General features: G+C 40.2%; 1 protein-coding gene across 1 annotated transcript in view; it reads left to right on the top strand.

Annotated features, from left to right (window-relative positions):
- Nucleotides 1–14761, top strand: part of trmt61a (tRNA methyltransferase 61A) — a 22765-nt gene extending 8004 nt beyond the window's left edge. Inside the window, exons 3-4 of the mRNA XM_044142933.1 lie at nucleotides 4157–4423; nucleotides 13119–14761. Coding sequence (XP_043998868.1) covers nucleotides 4157–4423; nucleotides 13119–13435 — 584 coding nt within the window. The 3' untranslated portion in view covers nucleotides 13436–14761. The remainder of the gene's footprint in view (nucleotides 1–4156; nucleotides 4424–13118) is intronic.

Here is a 14761-nt window from a genome sequence, read left to right as displayed (position 1 = left end):
AATAGGTAAAACCTCCAAGGAAGTGAATACCGTTTTTAGGCGCTGTAAGTTCTGTGTTGTCTGGACTTTATCCTATTACTTAGTCAATAAAGTTATCAAAAACACCTGAGATTTTCACACAGCCGGCTGTATTGATATTTCAGATTCATATAGAACCACTTGCAAACCATGTATCATTTTTTATGCGCTACCTTGTCTTGATTTGTCCAAACGAAACCTGTGGAAGTTTCTGTCAGTGCAGGATCCACCGACTGGTTCGATGAGGCCCTTCAGGCTGAGCCTCCACTACTTGAATCAGTCCTTTTTTTTAACTACATCCTCCGTTTAGCTCGGTCACACTGGAACTTTTAGTCACTGTTTCCAGTGGATTTTTTCTGCCTGTAAAATCTTTCCAGTCAGCTGATGATTTCCATTCGGCTGCATCTGCTGCTCACATGTTCCTCCTCCTGAAGTTGGATCTTATGTTTCAGACTCATCCGGATTATGGGCGCAGTTGGTCGTTAAAACACGCTTTGTACCGATATTCTCATGTCTTTGTTGAAGGAAATACTTTCTAATGGCAACCTTGTTTTACTCCATTTAATGTTTCTTTGTTTTTATTTAAGAAAAATGTTGTAACATTGTGGTAGAATGTGATAGAAAATGGCTCTCTAAAGGTTCTCTATGCAGTTTTCTCTCCTCTCTCTGTCTGTCCTCCTGCCCATCTCGTGTTGAATAAAGACCACTAGTAGTTGGAAAAGGTTTTAGGGGATAAAAAAGAAAATCCCTATTTATTTTCAAAGCAAAGCTGCTAATGTTTTATGTTTCTCTGAGGTCTGGTTGTTGTCCATCCTTTCTATTTCCAGGACTTTTCACAAAACCAGAAACCATCAGCAACCTGACTTTGCTGATTTATTGAGCTGATTGGACCCAGACACTCTTTGATGACAAAAGTGTGCTGCAGCCACTAAGCTATTTCCTGTTAACATTAAACTTTTCATTTATGAGCAATGTCTCAGTGCACCTCTGCTTATATAACTGCACAAGTCTTAAGTTTGCAGAATGATTTTTGTTGGATCCTACAGGACCCAAGTAACCATGCCGCTGTAACACAGTTACATGGCTGAAATCCCTAAGCTTCATTTGTTACTTATTGTAAAATTAGCTTCGAAACAATGTATTGATTGGCACCAATTTGTACGTAGGAAAAAGTTGTTGATAAAATGACATAGGGGTAAAGTGACCTGCTGCAGAAGTGACATCGTAAAACATAAAAGCTAGCTTCAGTTTATTTTGTGTGGCAACATCTTTAATTCAAGTTCACCAATTGTGAAACAATAAACATTACATTTTGTCATGTGCATCAAAATTATCAATGCACATCAAATATATTGATTATTGTTCCTTTTATTATGATTCCAAAGCGATTTTAAAAACAGGTGGGTATTAAGCCTTGATTTAAAGGAACTCAATGTTTCAGCAGTTTTGCAGTTTTCTGGACGTTTGTTCCAGATTTATGGTGTGTGCAAGTTGAATATTTTAACCAAAATTTCAAGTATGTGTGTGTATATATGTGTGTATATATATATATATATATATATATATATATATATATATATATATATATATATATATATATATATATATATATATATTTAATAGGCCTGTCGCGATAAACGAAAAATCGATTAATCGTACGATAAATTAAAACTATCTACGTCATTTTAATTATCGCCGTTATCGTCTCTTCCAGCCTTTTTCTCTTTCTGTTGTTGACGCTAAATGAAAAAAGGCTCAACTCAGGCGCTCTCCACTGATCCTCCCTTCCTCATTTCCTTAGTGTAATGTCCAGCGCACACGACACCATCTTAGTGCTGTCGGTCGATTGTCGGCCCATTTTCAAAATCTGAGATCACACATTAGCCAACAGAAATCCTAGGTATAACGGTTCGATCGGGTTTGATGTGCCGACAGTGGGCACAACATAATGGCTACAAGTCCAGCTAACTAATTTTTAAACCAGGCATTAATCAATGCTTTACTACAATCTACCTGCAACGCATGTGGCTCTAGTGTCAGCGTAACGTCCTGACTGAATGAAAATCATTAGAACCTATTTATGTCACGTTAACGAAGAACAGCTGAAAAGTTACCGGGTTCATCAACGTAGCGATTTCGTTCCAACTCCTCCCCTCGTCATTTCTATATTCTTTGTACAAAATGTTTTATAAACATTAATGTTGTTTCCACATATTATCTCCAATGTCTGCTGGACTTCGGGTTGCGCCGTTTCAGCTTTTTGGGATTCCCCTCTGTAATTTCCCCTCAGAAAGCAGGAGAATCTGCGCTTTCTGATTGGCTACCTGTCACATTCAACAGGCTGCGTTAACAATCCGAGCGGGGAAAACACCTGATTTAGATCGGAGCGCCACAACGATCTAGCGTAACACACCACACACTACAGCACATATGTCAGAGTCAAGGCCCGCGGGCCACATCCGGCCCGCGAGAAGATTTTCTACGGCCCCTGGGATGATCCCCGTTCGATACCCCGTCCGCTTACGAAGTCTTGGGCCGGTCCGCTGCACTAGAGCAAATGCGTCATTTAAGAAAATCTCAATGATTTGGCCCTCCGTCCATTTGACTTTGACACCCCTGCACTACAGGATGATCACAAGCCACAATCTTAGAAAGATCAAAGTTTTATTGCATCAGGTAGTCGATGTGCCCATCTTCTCTATTTAAATCTAATGATTACTGAAGGGCAATATGGTAAACAGACTTTATAATCTGCACTCTTTTGGTTGAATGCAGTATTTATTTACACTTTGGCTTTATGTTATTTCGTTTTTATTCAAGTACATTTTTGTTAATGGAGACTGAGAATCAATTTTATTTTTATTTTTGGTTGTTTTGTTTATAAGTTCCAGTGTTGGGTGTTCTTTTGAAAATAAAGTGCATCCATCTTTGGCAGGAAATCGCATGCATTATTACATCATTTCCATTAAATCTGTGTTAAAAGGTCTTCAAACAATACTATCGTCTATCGCAATAGTTTTTTGAGACAATTAATCGTTCAGCAAAATTTGCTATCGTGACAGGCCTAATATTTAATATTGCCAAGCAGACAGAGATCAGAGTGACTGTAGATCCTGCATTGTGCAAAGACTAAGGCCTGGAACTAACATCCCTTTACTGAGAAGTTAGTTGCTATTGGGGAAGAAAATCTCTCAAATTGTCCCAGCAGGGTAATTCTTGTGTTTTCCATCCTCTTGTTTTCACCACACTCAAATGGAACTTAAAGCAAACAACTAATAAACTTTGAAGAAAATCCACTTGAATGTTAGTTTCCATCCCGTGTGGGCTGTAGGGTGATGGGAGTGCTGATGTAATCAGATGTGGCTTCAGTGCGTTACTGACTGAATGTCTGAACAGGGAGTTCATCGTGTTCATCAAGACACTCGTTTTATGCAGTCATGAACAGGATTATAGAACAGAACCGTCTCTTTTTCTGCTCACCATTTATCCAACAATCTTCCAAGTTTTTATCTCCTTTTCCAAGTGCCACCGTGAACCTTAGTTGTTGTTTGTTAGCGGTGACTCTCCATCCGGTCCAGCAGTGTGGAGGTTCTAGTCGTGTTTCAGAACACTGCCTTCTTTGTGGCCTCCGCAACAAAGGCGGCGGTGATATCACTCCATGGGTTAAAGTGAAAAGTCTGGGAGGATGGGATCTGCTGGCCTCTCCCTCTGGTTCAGACTCTTGCTTGCCCTCCCCTTACTGTAAGTCACATGTTCAGGGCTGCTCTCCCATCACGTACATTAGCAATCATTGTTTACGGCACCAAAAGCACTGCTACATGGAAATGTATGGCCCTTTGGAAAGTCGAGGATCCTCTTATTGGTAAAGCACTCTGGAAGCATGCAGAGTGAGCAGCTATTGGAGCCACCTGGGACAGGCTTCCAGCTCTATGTGAGAAATGACAACATCTCAGTCTGGGTTTTGCATAAAGATTTGATCTGAAAATTTGGGCAAAGTATTTTATCTTCAGATAAAATAAGCTGATTATGTTTTGTTTATACAGAGATAAAAATAGCTTCACTAAGAACAAACCTTCTGAAACCTTCTGTATACCTTTAGGCTCATAAACATCTCACTATCCCCTCTATGGTTCTATAGGTACCGGTAGTGGATCCCTCTCCCACGCCATCCTGCGCACCATCGCCCCCACTGGCCACTTGCACACAGTGGAGTTCCACCAGCAGCGGGCAGAAAAGGTGGTGGAGGAGTTCAAGGAGCACCGCGTGGATCACTTGGTGACCGTCAGGAACCAGGACGTGTGCAAGGACGGGTTTGGAGTGACGGGGGTCGCAGACGCAGTCTTCCTGGACATCCCCAGCCCCTGGGAGGCAGTGGGACACGCCAAGGCTGCTATGAAGAAGCACGGTAAGATGGACTCCATGAGGGAATTCTATCTTCAAGTTGTTTGTTGAGCAGCAACAAAATAATTAAATCACTTAAAGGGGCAGTATTCTGTCTTCTCCAGGCACATAGTTCCATTTTATAGCACGATGAATCGACTATGTTACCTTCAATTGTTATGAATATGACTTTACTTTTTTTTGACTTTGTTAATTTAACTTCTTGAAATTGGGTCTCTGTCTCCTTAAGAACTTTTGCTTTTTCCGTATGTCATCACAACATGGCTCCTCTATTAACCCTTTAACAACGTTTTTACCTGTTCTGCACTGAGAAGTGGTTCCTATAACGAGCTCAACAGATTCGCAGTTTGCTAATTGCTGCTGGCTAGTCTGAAGGAGCTGAGTGGGTGAGTTGTGGGGAAGAGATGCTCTGTGAGGTGGAAACTTAGAAACCACAGCTTAGAGGAGGAGTTTCGCCTCAAAGGCGGAGCTAGGCCCACCTAGGCATTTTGCACAGCTGAGTAGTTGCCATGGGGATTGAAGGATTTCTCAACATGCATGACAGAATCAAGGCAACACTCCAGGTATGTTTTTGATGAGGGAATGACATAACATGGTGAAAAGCTCAAAAAAGGCAATTTAAATAATGCTGCCCCTTTAATGTAGCAGAATGGTGATCAAATGATGTTGGATTATTGAATTAACTACTATTGATTTGAAGTACAGAACTCTGCTCTCCGGTCCAGAGCTCACCCAGGCTTTAGCTCCACCTGCGACTCTCAGCAGCACATGATGCACCACAGCTGTTATATAAACAATGTATCTGCTCACTCACCATGCACTTTGCCTCTCTGTAATATAATAATCTATCATTCCCACTCACTCTCCCATTCAATCCTTCTCCACTACCATTACCGCAGACGGGGAAAGGTTTCCAGTGAGTGCTAAAGCTGCAGAATGAACATTGAATTATCTGAGGCAGACATATTGTTTGGCCATGGTTCCACCAGGAACCGCTTCACTTAATACAACATTTAGAGTAGCACATTTCTGTTGACATGTTTAGTTTTTAGTGCTGTCCCAATACCAGTTTTTTTCCCAGTCATATTCAAGTTCTTAAGTTTAAGTACTTGTCAGGTTCTAGTACTGATACAGTGTAGTTTCTACATTACACAATAACTTTTGAAAACACATTTCATTGATCGGAGTAAAGAAATCAGTGAATAGGTGGATTTCCAATCAATTATTAGAGATAATTTTGTTAATTTGGGTTATTTGCCTCTTTGCTAAATCATATACACATTTCATAGAAGGTTACTATTTCACCCCTCCTTTTTTCAAATTTTTACCAGTAAACACACCGTTCTGTCCAAGCACTTAAAACCACCGCACATTAGTTTTGTTGTTTTTCTATTTGCAGTCAATTCCTCTTTAGATCATAGTTCCACACTAAACACACAACCACAAACTTCCCGTCTCACACCACTTTGTCTTTCTCATTATACGAGTGGATCAGGGCCAGGGATCTCAACTGATCTACTCATATAATGAGAAAGACAGGAGGATGGCTTACACTGCCCCACTTTTACCTGAACACTGCAGACAATGTGTGGGGAAATTCCAGAAGTTAAGTGTTGACGTTCTTTCAGTCCTCAGCAAGGTTTTTCAAATCCACTCATTAAAAGAAAAATAGTTGTGGACCATCCTCAAGTTGTTTTTTTGTTAATCTGTATCCCATTCTCCTGAACCACATATTTCTCATGATTTGATGGAGTCTGGAAGATAATTCTCTTAGTCTGATCCCTCTGTGCGCCATGGACTTCTTCTGCTGCTTGCTACTATATCACTGAGTCACTCATTCTGCCTTCCTGATTTCCCCTGACATTTTATAGTAGAAACAACCACCTGAAGTGGACCAGGGGGTGTAATATTGGTGGGATGACTTCAGTCCCCGATTCCATGGAGCGACGATTCAATCATGAGGCCTAAAGAATACATTTAGATCACACAGTGACAGTTTGTCCTGAAGGGGGTCTAGTATTTTTATAAAATAAATGACCATAAAAATGATGAATTACCAGAGATGATCGTTTCTATCTTATTTTTTGGTCAACTTTAGATGTCCCCACACTATCATTAGTTTTGACAAGTTTTCTGGAAGTTTGTTCCAGATTTGTGGTGCATAGATGCTGAATGCTGCTTCTCCTCATTTGGTTCTGGTTCTGGGGATGCAGAGCAGAACCACAACCAGAAGACCTGAGAGGTCTAGCAGCATTCTGGATCAGCTGCAGCTGTTTGATTGATTTGTTGGACAGACCTGTGAAGACGCCGTTGCAATAATTAATGCGACTGAAGATAAATGCATGGATGAGTTTCTCTAGATCTGGCTGAGACATTAGTCCTTTAATCCTGGAAATGTTCTTCTTTATGTGGCTCTGGATGTCCAGGTCAGAGTTCATCACTACTCCCAGGTTTCGGGCTGATCACTGGTTTTTAGTTGTAATAACTGAAGCTGTGCACTGACTCTAGCTCTATAACTCTAGATCTATGACTCTAGATCTATAACTCTAGATCTATGACTCTAGATTGTTCCTCTTTAGGTCCAGAAATAATAACTCAGTGATGTCTCAGGTTTCCCTCTGGGATCCGTCTCTTTCAATTTGCTAATGTTGTTGTGTTTTTGATTTTGTAATTGTGCTAAGTTAATTTTACTGTTTTTAAATTTGTAGAGAATTATTGAAGTTCTTCAGCCCTCCAAACAATATTTCTTGGTTTTTCCCAAAAATATTGTAAGAGTTGTCATGTTATGAGCCCAGTATTACATTCCCTTGGATCATAATGCTAAATTTATTATTAACATCTATTAAACAGTTGTTTTTAGATTATTTTATTTTGCATTTTACGTGTTTCACCACAGTGAATCCTGCTTGCAGTCACACTGAGGTCACCATACCCAGTGGTATACCTTGTCAGGATATTTTTGTATTCTTGTGTTTTTTGTTGTTTTTCCCAAACCCTCATTCTTGTTGCTCAGTGTTAAAGGGAGATTCCCTGCATCACAAGGGAGGTCAATAGTATCATTACAAGCATTAAGCCTCAATATGAAGATAAATCTGAAGGAGGAGTCAGTATGCTGCAGAGCAACTCTCCTACCTCCTCTCCCTTTTATGGTGCCACTGCTGCATATTCCTTTCATAAGCACACACACACACACACACACACACACACACACACACACACACACACACACACACACAGATCCAGATAAACAACATGCTGCCACATCACTGTTAGAGCGATCCCATGACCATACTGGGTATTGCTATGAGCAGAGTGCTGCTGAATGCATCTCCGTATGGAAATGCTCTGTTTTCTTCCCACTGCAGATCAAGATGTTTTTTTTTCTTTCCTGTCTGTTGTTGACCTGAAATGATCTAGCCAAAGTCTGACATGTTTTTGCCTGGGTTAAAAATATAATGCTAAGAAAATCTGTAGAAAAAGTGTCCCCTCTTTTTACTGACCCAAGTAAGTGAAACAAAAAGAATAACTCTTGACTTCCTTTATTATTGTATTTTGTGGTTTCTGTCAGTTGAAGCTGAAAAGCTGCAGGAAGTTCTTCTCCTCCAGTGGATCGTGTAGAAAACAAACTTCTTTTTCTCTACTGCGAGTTGTAATTTTCCTGATGTTCTGGCCTGGAGCCCAGACCTCTGAGACGGACTGTAAATCCTAACAAGCATCTCCAGCCTCCTTCTTTCTCTCTCTCTCTCTCTCTCTCTCTCTCTGTTTCTCATAAAGATAAACACTTGTAAGCCGTGAACTTCACCAGGAGGAATCACAGAATTATGTCAAAATTGCTTTCCGTTTGAGACTTTCTGCATTAACAACAGCTTGGAGACGCCCTTGTTGAATGATCAACCCGACCCCTCCCAGTGTGTTCGTCTTGTTGCCAGGAGACACTACACTGTGTGACTGTTTGGAGGGGAACACTGGTCCTGTTTGCCAAAGGAACGACTGCTATCTGAAGTATGCTGCGGTCTAATTTAATGGTTACCAGATACAATACACTCCTCCTTTGTAGACTTAATCTTTTTTTTTTTTTTTGCTTTTTATTGGGACTTCGTATAGCATGCATCTTATCCTCACATGCCTCATAAAAGCTAACCTGCATTAAAACCTTGGGATGTGCAGTGAATCACCAGAAGGATCACATGCCAGGCAGAAGTTATTAAAAGGCCTGAAAGGGAAAAATGAAAACTGTTAAAGCAAAGAATGTTTGGTCTGGTGAATGTTGCTCTGAATAAGTAAGACTCTGTGATGTAGCCGAGTTAGAAAACCTGAAAATCCAGAGGGGAATATAGATCAAATAACACATTTGAAGGTAAGTGTTGAGCTCCTGCGGTCATAATGCAGAAGCAGGACGTGACCGTCTGCACAGCTACAACCCAGGAGGAAGTAATGCATCAGATGCTTATGAAATATATTTTCCTTGTGTTGGTGAAGTCACTTTAGAAATCCCTGTGTTTGATTTTAAAAGCCGTGCGCTCTCAAAAATAATTTGGATGTGTATTTGTCAAAACCAAAGGTGTCACAAAATATTGACTCAAAAATTCTCCTGATATATTTGCTGTGGGAATTTTTTTGTAGTAAAATCTTTGTTTTCTTAAGCTTTCAAGATTTTTGTGTGTCAAAAGAAGTAGTGCTTCTTGTTTCATACTTAGATTGTTGTCAATCACCATTCCAGTAAAGGGAAATGGAGATTTAATGTCCCAGCTTCTACCTATAACCTTCAAGCACAAGAACAGGAAATGAAAAATATCAAATAAAACATGAACGTTGATAGAATCTTGAACCTTGCACTGCTTTAGCCGTGGTCAGGATTTCCATATTGCCACCTACTGGTACAGCAGTGCAATTACATTTGTTGGAATGTTTTTGTCAACAAAAATGTTTTTTATGAACGGATGGTAAAAACCTAAGTATTTAAATCTGCCCTCACTCTGCAGCAGGCTTTTTCTCGACACTAAGGTACTCTGATGAACTCTGCTTAAATGTAGAAACTCTCAGCCAAACCAACAATGAGGTTCATGCAGGTCAGGTTGACAAATTGGTAACTTTGTATTCAGACTTTGTTTCCCACGAACCACAAATCCAGTGACCTCTGGTGTGAATTGGAACGTTCAGAGTGAAAGCCCTTGATTTTTTTCATTTAACAAACAGGTTCTTTCATGAGTCACTCCCCCATCCTAAAACATGTACAGACAGTTGAGTCCTTAAGTCAACTTAAAAGTTTGCATAGAGAGCAAGCATGAGCTTGTTCAGCTCATGCTTGCTCTCTATGCAAACCATGCAAGCTCATGCTTGCTAAGCTCATGCGTCATGCTTGATGCATAGGTTGGTACCATATTCCCCAAAAATGAATCCTCCTACAGGGATCATATAAATATTGGTGCAGTTGAACCTGCTATGGAAGAGCACCTTCCAAGTTGTCCAGTTTGAGCGATCCACACTAAGATACAAAATTTCAGAGGTACATGACCAGGAACTAGGGCAGAGCTCAAGGCGCGTTGGCATGGAGACGCTGGAGCCCAGGTTAACGCTTCAACTGTAAACCTAGTTTGAGAAAGGGCTGATGGTAGATGAGCAATCACTAAGGAACACAAATTGCTGACAGTGTGATCTGGCATTATTTAGATAGTCTGATAAACTGTGAACACAAACAATTCCTACCCGCCACAATCAGCCTCATGGGCAGGTTCTTTCATGAACCTGCCCCTCTTGGATAGTGGTAGAAACACTGAGCTTGTCTTGGTTGGGTCACTTTTGCCTCTCCTGAGGCAACATTGACTTTTTTTTTTTACCTGATTTTTGTCTTTTACAAAAATGTATATTTTTTTCCAATAATGTGAATTAGAATATCATATTGTTGACTAGCTCAACAAATTATGCAACGTCATTTAGCAACTTGCAGTGACTTCTAGGACAGCTAGTTTCCCTCTTGAGTAGTCGGCAACACTGCCAAGATCACTGTCAGAGACGATATCAGTTGCCTGCAGAACTCATTCTAAAAACAACAGTGGGCTTCATGAGATTATTGGTGGGATTATTGGTCAAACTCGCCAGTCTGAATTGGTTAGGAATCCTGTCGGTTGACCTCTTCCTGAGGATTCTGTCTGGCCAAGTTTACACACAACACAGTTCAAGTTGAGGTCAATGTTGGCCATGCTCTCTTTACCACTAAACCGATCTAATCGATGGTTGAGGGGAAGCTGTTGAAACTCCCACCACCTCGTCTTATTTTTTAAGGTGAGCTAAAGAGCTAGATGACCTCGGACGTTACCGTTTGTTTCCTTTGGCAGATTTCTTCTTAAGTCATTTTTGCCATTCGACTTGGTTAAAAACAGTTGAGCAGAACGACACCACTTTTCAATACCATGGCCTGTCAAAGTCCTGCTATAAATGTTCTACCATTTATACATGCGAGTCTTTTTAATGCTAAAGCTAAAGTTAAAGCTTTCACAGTAAAACTATCAAAAACTCGATGGTTTTAGCCCAATTTTCAGTCGTAAATATTTCTTGTAGTTTGTTGGTTGCTGTTGAGAGAACCAGGGTTTACAGATCAACTTGCCAGCTGACTCGACAGGTCTCCTTGTCTTTACAAACTGTTTTATTGAGTCTTAACTCATTTTATAGTCTCCAATGTGAATTATTACTTCTTTTTTTTTTTTTTTAGGTCTTCAGCCGTTCCTAGAGACGAGGCACTTAAAACCTCGTGTTCAACAGCAGCCAACCTGTTTGTTTTTAGAACCTTGGAAACACTAGTTGAGTTAATAATTAGGGTTTCCATTAAAAGTCATTGGAGTTAGAAAAGAGTGTAAAACTGCTCATCCGGTAAATAAATCTCATCAAAGACCTATAATTAGAAGATCACATCTCCATGCGACTGTCGTGAATTATTCTTCAGCCTTTATTGCAGGGCTAATGTTTGCATGTTTCTTGCCAAGTTTCACTTTTTAAAACTCCTCCCTAGTTCAGGTTTGAACTTGAAAACTCGGCTTATTTTACCAACCCAAGAGCTGGTCTCTGTGCAGCTGCACCGCTCCGTGTCAGTGTGTGTCCTTTAGGTCAGCCGTGGCGTGTTTCTCCGGCCTCCCGCCGAGGCGAGCTCAGGGCTCAGCGTGGAGACGAGAGGCTGCGTCCAGCAGGTGATCCTCTGATGATCCACACGCTGCAGCCTGGAGCCAACAGCCTGCATGGATGTTTTTCTTTTTAATGTCCCTTTTTGTGGGAAACAAATGCATGTGTAGAAGTTGTTTTATTAAAGGAGGGAATGTTTTCTCAGAGTAAATTGGCCCAGGAATCCTGTCCAGAACATTTACCTGAGGGATGTTTAGTTCTTTGAAAGAAAACATCTGATTTTACACAGACTGATTTCTATAAACATGGAGTCATGTGTGTCTCAGCCAAAAGAACAGGCCAGTGAAGAATCTTTATTTTTTTATGTGCTTTCTTCATATCTCCTCTCTTTGACGAGATCCACTGCCTTTAAATGTATTCATGCACATTTTATATCTACATGTCATATTGGTCAGTGAAAGGATTTTTTGTTTTTTGCACAAAAAAAAATCTTTTTTTTGTTCTTGTTTGTTTTGCTTTTTGCATAAAATCCTGTACAATCAGTTAGACCACCTAAGTTTTACTGATTTTATCTCAGTAAAACTTTAGTTGTTTTTTTTGTTTTGTTTGTGCGTATTATAAGATTATATATAGATATAACATCATTCATAAACGGGTTAATTCCAAGTGCCATACAAGAAAACAAAGGATCAGAGCTAAGACGGCTTTAAAAACACTAAACGTCTAATAAAACCTCAAGGCGTCACACAAGAAGAGGTTAGTTACACGTTTAGGGTGAATGGAAAACCAGAGCTACAGAGGAATAGTGTAGATTAAAAAATATTTGTGTGTTGGTCCAGTTAAAGGAGCAGAACTATGAAAAATTGACTTTTTGAGCTTTATATCATGTCATCAATTTATTCTGTCATCAAACATACCTGGAGTGCTGCTTTGATTCTTTCATGCATATTTGAGAAATTGTTTCATCTCCCTGACAACCGTTCAGTTGTGTAAAGTGCCTGAGTGGACTTAGCCCCGCCTTTGAGGCGAAGCTCCTCCTCAGAGCTTCTGACCCCTCACCCCGTGACTTCCTTACCAGTCATTAGTAAACACCTGGAGGTTCTGCGCATTATAGGAGCTACTTCTCAGAGCAACACTGGTAAAAATGTTGTTAATGTTTAATAGAGGAGCCTTTTAAAAAAACAGAGGCCCCATTTCAAGACGTTAAATCCCAAAATCAAATTTCTTGTAAGTCATATTATATGTGTAGCATTTTTATAACAACTGAAGGTGACATAATTACTTGATTGTGCTTTAAAATTGCACTGTGTGCCTGGAAAATCTATAATACTGTATTGAGAATGGTGGAAAGACTTACCTGAAAACACCTGCATGTATTCCATGGAAATCTGCAAAGTATTGGATGCCACACTACCCGGATTGCTATTTTTAAAAATTCTTATACATAAAATCAAAACAATAAATTTGACATTATAAAAAAAAAAAAAAATGAAATGCATGAAAAGCGTGTGCATATTATACAAGTGCTGACTTGATGGTAGCATTAACCAGTTTATCTGGGTGTGGTTACCCGTGTCGTCCTGCAGGGGGCCGGCTGTGCTCCTTCTCTCCGTGCATAGAGCAGGTTCAGAGGACGTGCCAGGCGCTGACGGAGCGGGGCCTTGAGGAGGTCAGGACCCTGGAGGTTCTGCTCAGAGTCCATAACGTCCGACCCGTCACCCTGCAGCTCCCCGACTTCGGCCCCGACTCCGACTCTTCCTCTTCCTCCTCTCAGGCCGCAGAGGAGGCTCCTCCCTCTGCCGCTGCCAACCCCGCCTCCCTAAAAATCAGGACCACCACTCCGCCCAGAGAAATGCCGGGCCACACGGGGTACCTCACCTTCGCCACCAAACCCAGAACCTGAAGCCTGGAAGCCGCCGTTCGCTGCTTGCATCAAGCTGAAATTCAGACGATTTTCTTCTGGAATATTCAGGATGTTTATTTTTATGAGTTGTGATTTTATAAGGTTAAACTTTTATACCTACTTTTAGGTTTGCTGAGCATTTAGATTTTTGTTTGTTTATACAGGCAATAAATGAGTGAAAATTGTTGATTTTGGTTCTACAGCCTGTTGAACTGAACCATGTAAGGAAGATTACGTGAAAAACAATAAATTAACTGAAAGGGTTTTGTGTCTGTTACACGGCGCTTTACCAACTATTTCACATTTTATCTCATCTCAACAATTTTATTGGGATTTCACATCATAAACTAATGCAGAGTGTAGTTGGGAAAAGGACCAAGAGATTCATTATTTTTAAATTTCTTTTGCTATTAAATATCTAAAACATCTGTCATGCATTTGTGTTCCAGAACTTTGGAATTTTAAATTCTTCATAATCTTGGTTCTCTGGAAGAACATTGGTACCACACTCACTCCTCCCTCTAAATCTCCATATAACAGTGTAAACAACCACACAATGTGAATGTGCCGCTGCTGTAAAGCCTCATAACAGCCGTTTGCAGTGTTTTAAAGATCTGAGCTGTTTCAGTCTCTGCCTGTATCCAACCAGCCATCAGTCTCCCTCTGAAAGCTGCTAACTGGATTTGTTTTCTTCCTCCCGTCAACCAGAACTCTTCCTCAGTGCATGAATTAGCATGCTAACCTTATCTGAAAAGTAAATAGGAGCACTTGCCAAAAATAAAGTTCCTGCCTACTGTAAGACTAACGTTGAGCTGCATTTATAGTTTTTCAGCTCAAAACAAACTGAAATCTGCTCAGCTAGTGAAAGGAGCGACTTGTTTAGCTGCTGAAAAGCTTATTTATATCAGGAGTTGCAGACAGACGTTTTAAAACCAAACATTTAATTACGTTAGATAAGTTTTGTCTTTAATGTCTTAAATATTCAGAAACAGAAAATTCACATTATGTTTCACAACTTCTACTTCTGCTTGCTGATTGGCCAAGATGAAATTCAACCAGAGAAATCCAGCTGAACGGAAGAAATCCCAGATGGGGCACTGAAGGGAGACGAGAACTGAGCAGAATTACAACAACCAGTCTAGTAGTTATTGTTTATCATTTATTGTGATAAATTTCTTATCAGAAGATTTTGACTTATTGTTGTCATAATAAGTTCCTATTAATGATGTATATACCTCCCTGCAACTGTCCTGATTGTCGGGATTGATAGTTTTACTATTTTTTCAACTGTTTGTTGAGTAAAAGCGTCAATAAATACCAATAAAA

Source organism: Gambusia affinis, linkage group LG16 (genome assembly GCF_019740435.1).
Source record: "Gambusia affinis linkage group LG16, SWU_Gaff_1.0, whole genome shotgun sequence".
Lineage (NCBI taxonomy): Eukaryota > Metazoa > Chordata > Actinopteri > Cyprinodontiformes > Poeciliidae > Gambusia > Gambusia affinis.
The sequence above is the reverse complement of the archived record's forward strand: the minus strand, read 5'-3'. Positions and strand labels throughout refer to the sequence as shown.